This window comes from Phaethon lepturus, unplaced genomic scaffold (genome assembly GCF_000687285.1).
Source record: "Phaethon lepturus isolate BGI_N335 unplaced genomic scaffold, ASM68728v1 scaffold16045, whole genome shotgun sequence".
In the NCBI taxonomy this organism is placed as follows: Eukaryota; Metazoa; Chordata; class Aves; order Phaethontiformes; family Phaethontidae; genus Phaethon; species Phaethon lepturus.
The window spans coordinates 5,473-17,377 of NW_010541327.1; the positions used below are offsets into that span (position 1 = coordinate 5,473).

The 11,905-nt window shown below is 39.6% G+C and overlaps 1 protein-coding gene across 1 annotated transcript in view; it reads left to right on the top strand.

The window, feature by feature from the left end:
• DHFR (dihydrofolate reductase) overlaps nucleotides 1-11,050 on the top strand; it is a 15,855-nt gene extending 4,805 nt beyond the window's left edge. The window contains exons 3-4 of the mRNA XM_010287699.1: nucleotides 9,122-9,237; nucleotides 10,904-11,050. Coding sequence (XP_010286001.1) covers nucleotides 9,122-9,237; nucleotides 10,904-10,991 — 204 coding nt within the window. The 3' untranslated portion in view covers nucleotides 10,992-11,050. The remainder of the gene's footprint in view (nucleotides 1-9,121; nucleotides 9,238-10,903) is intronic.
• Nucleotides 11,051-11,905: the final 855 nt, after the last annotated feature.

Genomic DNA, 11,905 nt, shown 5'->3' on the forward strand with positions numbered 1-11,905 from the left:
CTGGAGTCTTCACTGTAGCTACTCTGCACTGGTTGTTCTGCAGCCCTTGACACAGGGGTTGAGCTCAGGCTGGTAGCATCCCATTGATATGGGGATCCTGGAGAATAAGAAGTAGATGCAGAATGTGTTGAATGTGAGGGTGCACAACTGAGGCCATCTGGTGAGAGATACTACAACAGTTTTGCCATTGCAAGACAACATTTCCAGAGTCCATGTCATCATTCAAGAGGGTGGCTTGTCCTATGGAGCCTTTTAAGACAGCTCCTAGCCTTAGCAATTTTGGATCAGTTTGGGATGGGGAGGTTCATCATGATGAAGGTTGTTGTCACTGAGCTCTCTGAAGCAATCCTCCAAGCCATGTTTCTGTAGATGGTATAAGGAGGGAACATATGCATGATTTATCAGGCCTTCACTCTCTTTGGTTTCCCACACCTTTTCCCTTCCCACCCCTGCCCACAGCACCCACATCCCAGCCGGGTTTCAGACCCAGGGTAGCAAGCCGGAATGGTTACCAAGGGTTGCCCATGAACTGAGGCAGATTCACAAGCGTTTCAGGAGGTTTCCAAAGAGCCTCAAACTGAAGGGGGATGCTGACACCTTTCTGCACAGAGTCATTCAATACGTTTTAACACCTGCCTAATCTGAAATACTGCATCTCCTTGTGCCTCAAACTGCCCTGCCCAGATACAATGCTGAAACATAAGATTGGCTTGTCCTTATCTAGGAAGTTGTGCCGAGGTGGAGCATCTACCCAGTTGCCTGAGTGTAGAAGGGCAGTCTTTGGGACACAGATGTCCAGTCTGTCTCTCAATCTCAAGTACAGATGGCTACTGTGCCCTGCCCAGCCTCTAAGAACTGAGGCAAGCAAAGGTGTTAGGGCATGTGCTCAAAGATGGCATTTCAGGCTGGGATGCTGCCCTCAGCAACAGAGGGACAAGGAATGGGATGAGGCAAGGGACTGCTACTGCTTATAACAGATGTTGTAGGACTGCAGAGGAGAGAGGAGCAAGCCTGACAATCTCTGAACATTTATAAGGACACAGTGCAGCTGTCTATTGCTTATGGCTGTCTTGCCCACTGCCCCTAGGTTCTCAAGGACACAGTTGTCTCCAGGGTGGTGGGAGTATTGGCATAAGCTCATTTCTGAGGAGGATGAGCTCTGGTCAGGGTGGCCATCCAAGTCCTCAGGTAGGTTACACTCATGCTGTGTTCAGCAGCATATTCTGGGAAAGTGTCTTTTCTGAGCCTTGGGCTCTGCAACAGGAAAAGGCAAAGCAGCTAGACACAGTAGGCATTTTAGTGGGGACAGGGAGAGCTGCGTAGAGTATTGATATTAGGAAGCTCACTTCTAGGATATTGGAAAGCAGAAAAGTTTGAAAACAGCTCCCACAGTCCATTGAGAATTCAAAAACCTCATGCAGCCTTCATCTTCTTAAATATGACTTGACACTGATCACCTCATCAGGTTTATAATCTCCTCATACAGCCACAAGATAGTACTGCTGCCTCCAGGGACAAGTTTCATTTCTTTGGATCTTAGTGTGATGCTGTACTGGATCTTCTGCACTTTTTTGGATTTCCTGAGTTCCAGAAGTAGCTGATGTTGGTATTGATTGTATGGATGAGGAAGGAGGAGTGTAGCAGCCCGGTAACGGCCAGTAGGTCACAGCAATTATGAAGCAGTTACGCGTCATGAGAGGCACTCCATGATTTTGCGTGAGCACTTGATGTTTTGAGAGCCGACTGCTGGCTCATGAATGTCTTTGTGTGCTGGAAAACTTATGGTGGCTTATCAGCCATTGGTTCTGGCTCTTGAGTCCCCATCAGCTGTTGGAGCTTATCAGACATGTTCCTGGAGCAGATTATCTGCCTTGGTTTCATCCCCAAGAAATTTAATGCATACACACTAAGATTGCTCCCCAGTACAACTAAAGCATGGTGAGTGGGGGAACTTGGAAGATTAATTTCAAAGCCACGTTTCTGTTCTGAGTTAAGACACTAATGTAGATGCACTCTGTGTGGAGGTATTGTCTCTTAATTGAGGGGTTCAGGTCTTGGCTTTGACACTGAAAAATAGTGCTACCTAGAGATCTTGAAGGAGTCTGCTCTATATAAATTACATCTGTCTGTTTTAACTGGATTTAAACTGTATGTTTTAAACTGATTAAAAACAACATTCAGATTTTACTAGGAATAGGAACTGTAAGTCCAGCATATCCCCAAATATTAAACAGGGACCTTTAAAAAAACCCACCAAAACCAGATTTACTTATGTGGATGGTATGGGTTTACACTATGTTGTTTGTAGAGTGCTTAATATAAATCTTGCTTTGTAAAAATAACCAAGCACAAATCCCTAGCAGTGAACCTACCAGTGGAAGAGAAGAAAAAATCTGGCAACAAAATTTTAAAAAAATTTTTTGAAAAATTTATGACTCAGGTCCTTTTAACCAAGGCCTCTTTAGTTACACCAAAACAGGCCATATGTCAAACAGGTTTTCACCTTGATAAAACAGTTTTTCGTACAGCATCTCAAACGTTTAAAATTGTCTCTTCTAATTTATATGTTCCTACTCAGCTTGTTGCTTTCTCAATGCCACAGAAGCAAACAATGACACTCAAGGTCACATTGCTGAAGTACAGAATTGTATTCATGTATTAAATTTGGAGAACAAACTTGTAATTTCATAACAGAACAAAACGTTGTTTCGTAAGAGGTTTTGTTGGTTTTGCTATTTAGTTAATATCTAAGCTGGCCATAACAGAAAATAGATGATGGTGATAAGTAGCGTTTGGGGAAATTCTTCAACAAAGTGGCTTGAGCTGGAAAATTAAATTTCCAGTAATCTCCAAGGGAAAATTTTACCTAATATTCATGCCCAGGTGTCTTCCTGTGTATTAGTATTTGGCGTATTGTGTTGGGTAATCTACCCAGTTTCATTCTTCAAAATTACTGAATTACGGAGTTGCTATTCAGATTTAGTGCAGCAAGTCTCTTGCAGATGATTAATTACCCTTTTAAGCAGAGTTTCTTGACTAAACATATAAGCTTCACTGGGTTCTGAATACCCTGAGTGGGTTGTGAGTGCTGCATTTGTTAAGCTTCAAATCTTTGCTGTACCATAAGGATCACTTCTTTAAAAGAGAGAAGTATTAACAATTTGAGTCACCAATGATTTTTTCAAACCTGACAAAACTTTACTAGCTAATATTAATATGCTGAAATGTACATTTTAAAGATTACGTTTTAGTGTGTCTGAATTTCCTGTAAGCTATAAAAGAAATAATAGTAATTTTTCTACCTTCCCTGCCTATAAGGCAAAGTGGTTTTGAGCTGTGTACCTATTGGAATTGTTTTAAGCTGCATACCTATTGGAGTAGAGACTAACATGTTTTTGAAGTGTTGCATTCAGTCTGAGATGTGACTAAGGACTGAGATCCACAGACAAGGGAGCTATGCAGACAGCTGATTTTTCCATGCTCACATGCTCCCCTCTTGCAGGTCGCAGTGCTGCTGCTCCCTTCGAACAGTACTCTCAAAGAACTTGCTGCAAAGAGCAGGCTCCTCTGAGCTGCATGATGGTGTTGACATGGGGGACGTCACACTGCAAGCCCAAAGCGTTATTCTCCTCTGGTAGCAATTGGTGCAAAAAGCTGAGCACTGCTCTGGCTTCTCCACTAGTTCTGTTTTAGAGTGAACTAATTAGGATGGCTTAAGCCTATTAACATTTTTGAAAGCTGGTAACATTACCGTGTGTAAAGTGAAGACTGAAGATTGTCGTGGTTGCACTGTCCATACGTTCTTTCCCTGTCCCACCAAGCTCATGGTAACGTTATTCCATTATGCACATTTATGGTCCTGAGCAGTTGTTTCCAAGGAAGCTTACTGTCTTCTGGGCATATATGCAAATGTAACTTTTTTACTTCATTACTGTAATGTCGCAGAATCTGTTACAGGAGAATTTTGCCATGTGTAGTTGTGTAGCTTTGTGTAGTTGTCTGAACAAAAAGATGGGAATGGGAAGACAATTTTCCTGTATTCCTATGACCATCTACGTGTTTTTTGAGAACAGGTTTGAACACTTAATGCAATTCCCTAATATCTCTTTTATATAAAAGTGGCAGTGTCACAGCATTACAGCTGACAGCACTGTGCTGTCATACAGATTTATGTTTTGTAAAAACATATCCATGACTATTACAGTTGTGCCTCCAATGACTATTATATTTGTGCCTCCAGTGGCCAATACTCTTTGCTCTTACCTAGTTATAAATAACATTAGAGGAAACAGAACTACAACATTAGCAATGGATTAGTGCATAACTAATAATTTCTTTTAAAATGTTAAGAATTTTCTTTCATTTAGCATCTTTATACTTTCACAGACTTGAGAGGGGCATATCCAGGGCATATCCAGCCTTTCCAGTACCGTCTTCAAAATAAACTCGGAGGACTTTTAACATGGAAAGAAAGATGTAATATTGCTATTACACCTAAACAAGGTTTTTCTGTGCCCATTCTTGTGAAGAAACATATTGATTTGACATTCATCTGGGAAAAAATAATGACTAAAAAAGGTTAATATATGAGTCAGTTGCAGACACAAATCACGCAGCTATGAAAGGTTGTTGCTTTTTAAGTTCTTTTTCAAAGATGCTTGCAGAGACCATAGAGAAAAAGATTTAAAAGACCCTCTTTTAAGACTGAGACACAGAAAAGTCTATTGACTAAAGTGTATCTATTTCTGCAAGGGCAAAATGGGCAGGCTTTTTGATAACCATCTTAGAAGGTTTTTGTTGCACTTGCCTTTGTCTCTGGTGGAGAACTGGTGGGGGGAGCTACCACACTGCCACCTCCCTCCCTAGGCCTTAGTGGCTTGGGAAGGAAGGGCTGTTCCCTACCCCACTAAGCTGAGACCTGGCAGTGTGGGAAGGAAGAATTTTTTGAAGGTATTGATTCTCCTGGTTATCACTGCAAGTCTCCTAGTAGCCAAAGTTTAACTTAGCAAGTCCTTTTGCCTAGGTAAGATCTAGAAGTTTGTGAGATCTTCAGCTGTGAAATTATTTTTTTTTATATAAAATACATTTTTTAATACTCTTGTTGCTTCGGAATGCAGCTTGCCTATATGATCCAATACCTTTTAAGGGTTGAAAAACAGAATGCAAATAAACAGACTGTTTATTTTGAAAATTTATCTTTTAGTGTTCTCATATTTTGTTTAGATTAGCAATGTTGTTGTCTAGAAAGACACTTGACAAATAAGTGCCTCACATAGTTACTTTGGCTGTTTTACATATGTAATCAGTAGAAGAGGAGAAAGCAGAAGCAGTGTGTGTATGTGTCCTTCCAAAACCTGTGAATCTTTAAATGACTAGAAATAATTGGTTCCTTCTACAGCAATTGGTTGCTATGCCCACTAGTTTACAGTGGGTTGGTGATTAGATCTATAAAAGATTAATTTTCCATATAATACTTCTGAAACGACTTGTAATGCACAGCTATTCTTTTTTGCAGAGCTCCAGGGCTTTTTTAACCTGTGTTCTACAAAGAGAAACTGATTCAAGGCAGTGGTTGTGCACGTGCAGATGTAATCTAATCTTGCATGGCTGTCCGTTCAATGCAGCTGGATATTATGGGGAAGATGATCCTTAGGTCATCTCCTTTTTGCTTTGTGCTTCAGAGGCAGGTCTGCAGAGGGTTTCTTGGAAGTGAGCAAAAAGACAAGGGTATGCTAAAATCTTTTCACAGGGTTGTGAAGGTTTATGCGAGTAATAAAGGACTGGCTCATATGTAGGGTTGATGAACTAGGGACAACAGGAGGGATCTTGACACCTCAGCTCTCCTGTCCTTTCTCTCTTGTGGGAAATCATCTCTGCTTGAGGAGTGGTTTTGGTGTTTCTGACAGATCAACAGCCACAGTTTGAATAGGCTGTGCTTTAACATGAACCAAAAATCAGCATTGCTTTTCCCGATTTCATCAGGCTATAATATCTTAAAAGGTTCAGTAGCTGCTACTCAGGGAGGTGAGCCTGTGTGGAGAGCAAACACATATGCAACTCCCAAGAGAAGCCAGTGCAGGTAGAAATACAGTCCAAGGATAACTGAGTGGACTATGAGGGAAAAACTTAGTAAATTAAAATCATACCAAGAATGACTGAGAGACCCAGTGTGGCAATGGAGTGAGGGGGATGTAATGACCATGGAGTGATGATGTAGATTTTTCAAACAGAAGCATGAGCTCAGAGACATCATTTTGTTTTGAAAATCTCCTCCTGTTGCCCTGGTACAATTATTTCCAGCAAGTCCTCTCTTACTATCTATCGTTTCCACCACATACATTACCCTCCTATTTACCAAATAGACAAAACAAAAAAGGCGGTACTGATCTCCTATTTATTGGAAATTACTTGTCTATCGAATATTGTGCTAACTTCCCACAGTATTGCCTGATCACTAGCAATATATTTAGTTCCTGCACATTCTGTTTAAATGTTCAAGATTATTCCTATCTATACCTTCTTATTATGTATGTATTGTATTAAAACAAAGTTATACTCACCTTATTCTTGTTCATTAGAGTAAATATGCATAATGTATATTTCCTTGACTAAATTCAGAGTTAATTATGTCAACATTCTAGCAAATCAGTACTATGCATCCTCTAACTTTTCTTCGGTACCAAAAAAAGGTGGTGAAACTGATAAGAGTGGGCTAGACAGGGCAAGAATTAATTGAATGTCAGTGAGGAATTACCTTAATCATTATGCAAATGCCAGAGTTGTGATAAAGCCCCTTCCCCATCCTGACAGGTCCATACCAGTAGTTTGCAGAGGTGATGTCAGAGTCCAGTCCTCTCTGAACAGGTTCCTTTTGAGTCCCCATACATGGAAGGCTGCATGTTTGATACAAAATTTACTTATCTGAAATTTTCCGAAGTTAGTCAGGGAACATGGAGGACGAGGTGCTCCCAACAGAACAGGAGCTGAGACCCATGGGCAATAACCTGACTGGCATGACAGAGGCCTCGTGAGTCAGGGCTTGTGGTGATGAGGCAGGTCCGCAGGATGGGATCAGGCCCTATGAAGGTAACCAGTCAGACATAGCTCTGGGATGACTAGATGGGGCCATGGGGACAGGCCAAGGCTAGGTCAGGCTGTCAGCCCATGTTGTGATTCTACTATGTACTTAAATCCCAATACAAGTGAAAATTACACTTAACAGAGTAGAGCAACTGAAATATAAAAGTGAATCACTTCACAAATATGTTTCTCCTTGTCCATCACTGTAATATGCTCAACTGTCATGACACTGGGCATTCCCAGCTGCTGAGACTGAATATGTAGGTTGCAAACAGTTCAAGACTGTTGCTCTTCTCCAAGTTCTTTTTATTTGTTGTTTAGTATTCATGGGCCACATACACACCCAGACACCCAGACCTGGTCTGTCTAACTCGGAAATGATTTGCACTTTTTTTATTAACTTGGCGACAAACAGTTACACAGCTGGTTGGTTCACTCGACTAATGCAAGCATTTATCTAGAACAGAGGTCACCCTCCAGTCCCCTTCATGCTAAGTTCAGCTTTCTTTGCAATATCTATGGTCAGTTACTTCATATGCTCTTCCCTGACCTGTCTTGGTGGTACAGAGTTCTTGCTGAAGCTGAATTCCTATAGAGCTGCATAGGAAGTTGATCTATTCGTCTCCCAAGAAACAAAAGTATCTCTGTTTACAGAACCTGGTATGGTTTTATTTGCAAAGCAGATTATTATTCTTCTGTCATTCTGCATGTGTATGTTTCTCCTTTTACCTCCCACGCTTATTTAAAGAAAGAAAAAATGTGGTATTTATATGCAATCTGGATGAACACCAGCTCAATGCTGTTGGATGCCGGTGTGCTCTGACTTACACCTTCCATTTTAAGCTATTCTCTAGTAATAGAGCGGTTTTTCTAGAAACTAACTTCTCAGCAGTGATACCAATTAATTTTATTGGATTAAATTTGCTATTACTTGGTTCCTGTACTTGTCAAAGTAGTACCTAATAGCATGCTGCATGCTGAATCACCTTTAACAAAGAGCATTGCTCATTGCCAATTTAAGGGAGAGGGAGAAACAGCTGTAAGCTTTTCAAAAAAATATTGTAACCAGGCACCAGAATAGCTTTTAATGGGTTATTTTAATGATGAGAAAATCTGGAAGAGGTGACTTTTCAGCCTGATCTGGACACAAAACGTCTTTTTTTATCTCTTCAATTTGTGTGAATTTGTTAGTGAGGAACTCGCCCAACGGGTGTCTTCGTAATTTTTTTCATCCAAGGAGCTTGGAAACTGTTGTTGTTGTTGTTGATATATAACTTCCAATGAATATTACCACTTTGCAATAATCCAGAGATCAATCTTCGAAGCTAAACTGATAGACAACTTGATCACTGGAATTGCAAACTAATGCAAACTAAAAATACATTATAAATCCTTAGTAGTGATATTAATTAAACATTGGAAAAAATTACCTTGAGATGTGGGCCTCTCCCACTGCTTTAAGCTTCCTGTCTTTCAAAGAGGTATGATTCAGAAATTGCTTGTTGAGACGAGGCCATACTACTCCTTTCTTCTCACAGGGTTACTTGTAATTTTTTCTTCATTTCTGTTAGATGCTCCAAGCTCTTGAGAATAGCTATCACTGCCACTTAACAGGTGGAACTGGCAGAAGATGAAATTGTCCCTTCAGAAAGTGTTCTGGGGGAGAGTCCAAAAGCGGAGATTCAGAGTTCAATTTTCACTGCTTTGCTTAAATCCTGTAATATATAAAGTAGTCAGTTTTAGCTAACGTATTTGGTGTGCAATCTGCAAGTAGAAAATATGCTAAGACTCTTATCTCTTGGTTCTTCATTCAAAGAATGCTGCCATGGTGATGGCTGGTGCAGGCAGGACAAGAATTTGGAGAGTTGGTAAAGAAAGCTAGTATTCCAAGTAAGAACTTACACTTGATATTATCTTACAGACTTCAGATAGTGTATAAAACATGACTATTAAAAAATTTAAAAAACAACAGTACTTCATGCATGGATGAGCTGTTTCACAGGGAACAATTCAATTTAAATCATTTCTGTTGTTTTTAAAGGCAGCAATGGAGAAGCCAATTAATCATCGATTGTTTGTGACAAGAATTTTGCAGGAATTTGAGAGTGACACATTTTTTCCAGAAATCAACTACAAAGACTACAAAATTCTCACAGAGTAAGTACCAAGATGCTTACTAGTCTTGTGTTCAGATGGAAGACTTAAAAATCCAATTTCAATGTTTAAGAGTCCTATTAAGGCCGTATTCTTTTTTCAAGTTAGACGTGCTTTTCACTGTTTTTTTTCCATACAGTCATATTTTATTTAGAACCTGGAATTGCACCACACTCGGCACAGAGAGATAGTTGGAACTTGCTGCGTTCTTCAACCTTCCCATAATCTTTATAGTAAAGAATGGCATTTTTTGGTTTGCTTGAAAAGTAGCTTTCTTATTGTTTCTCACTTTAGAATTACTCAAATATTACCAAGCTTCATAACTCTCAATATGTCATTGTCAACGGTATTTAGCCTCTGAATGTCTTTTATAAAATGCCAAAGACAAATTAAATGGGTTTGAGCAGAGAGGGTTAAGCTTTTATAGATTTCTAAGGCTCTTCCTTTCTCTTGAGAAAATTACTTCTTCCTAACAAACTTCATAGGAGCCAGTATTAAATTGTAAGTTTCTGCCATTCACTGTGGTTTATTCTATTTTATCTTTGTCACAAAAGTCATATATACTCAATCCTCTCCAATAAGATTACATCCAACAGCAGTAGGGAGGTCGCAAAAATTCAAATGTCTGCCTCAAGAAGCAGCAAGGAAAGGACGTCTTCCTCTTCTTGCTGCTCCCATTTTGGTTCCCAGCTGGTTAGAGACCTGCGATGGAAGAATAGAAAGTCTGGCAAGTCAAGCTCTCTGCACAGGGCATGGGAATAGACTAGCACTGAAGTAGGAGAGAATAGGTAGGGGCAGGAAAGAAGGATGAGGAGAGACAGACAAGATGAGTGGGGGGACAAGTCACCTTCTTCAACACTAATGTTGTTCAATACTGAACAACACTGTGCCATATCGTGAGCCAACTTTAGTATCCTGATGTCTAACCCAAAGCTTCCCTCACTCCCTCTTGGCTGTTTCTCAGGTATACATTGGTTTTGTCCAGTGTACTGAAATCAGGATTTGGCCTTAAAACATGAATTTGTGAAATAGAAGATCATTCCCTCACTGAAGTGGATACCTGACACAATCAAACCTAGTGAATAAAATTTAAAATTTCTTTCTCTCTCAAAGTCAACATTACTTACACAAAATCCTTATTCTGTCACAGGGAGCTGAAGAGATTTTTGAAAATCTCTGTTAATAAAAACTGTTCCAGTAAATCTGGAATACAGGGGAACACTTTGTATGATAGCAGTGAGCTACTTTAAGAAGCTGTCATAGACTTGTAAGAAACCTTTACCTTAACATTTCCCCTAAACCATCTGAGAAAAAGCAAAGCAAAAAAACCCATAAGTGTTCTGTACCTCTTGTACCTTTGCAGACATTTTAAATAACATGTTGGAGGCTTTAATAAAAATGTTGGAGTTTTTTGATTAAGCCAAAAAGGGGGGGGGAAACATCAGAGTATGCTTTCTTGATTTAAAAGGATGTGCGTACAAGTTGCTGATAGTAGTTAACATGATTCCTGAAGATAGTTTGTACTTAGTATACCTGTTGTAAGGATGGTATTTTCATCTCCTTTTTCAAACAACTCTCTTTTCTAATTGATTAGATAAATTACAGGTGACTCATAATGATATTTTTAACTACTTGTTGGCTTTTCCTTTTTCTTCTCCCCTCTCTCCAGGTATCCAGGTGTCCCTGCTGATATCCAGGAAGAGAATGGCATCCAGTATAAATTTGAAGTGTATGAAAAAGCTGTCTCGGCACAATAAATGAGGCTTTCTGTACTTCTCTGTAAGGGCAGGCATTTCAAATCGTGAAGTCTTATTGAGTGCAAATATATATTAAACTATTGAGAGAAAATCCTGCTTGATAGTGCAATACTTCAGTAGTGAATTATTCCAAAAAAGCACCCCGCACTCTGAATATACACCCCTCAGTGGAAATATGAGGGTGATCAGCAGCATGAGAGAAGGAATCTTCTTAGTATTCCTAATTTAAGGAATATAAGGATATTACTTAGTAGCGCTAAGGAATACTGCAACTAAGGTTACATGAGGCCTTGTATTGATCTTTACAATCCCTAACAATTCCACGAGTGATGAAAGGCATTAGACTGCATCAGAACCTTTCTACCTAAACAAAGGTTTTGAGTATCTCCTTACTCAAAATGTCCAACATTGAGAAAGCATCAAAACTCCCAAGTTTGACTGGGATGGTATATACGTTTATAACAATCCTTAAAACATACTGGTGTAGAGTGAAAGGTAAACAAATTTGAAAGCATAACAGGAGAAATGGAGTCTGGAAGTCTCAGGCAGTGGTTGAGGAATACATTGATCTTTCATGGAAGTCCTCTCTTGTCATCTTAACCATCCTGGGTACACAGCCTACTTCAAGTTTTTTGGCTGAAAACACTGACTTACACATTAGTCTGATAAAGAAGTTTTAACATTTCCATTAACTTGCACCCATATAAAGATTTGCTGCTCTTATAAAAAGTTGCCAGGTCAGTTTGACCGTGGCTTCTTTGCAGTATAAGGATGTAAACGTTGCTTTCTTAACAGAATCTGCTTCTTATGTCCCTTTTAAATGTTATCAGTGCAGATGCAGAGTATTAATTTGTTGGTGTGATTTTGAATATTCACAGAATCACAGATCACAGAATCACCAGGTTGGAAAGGAC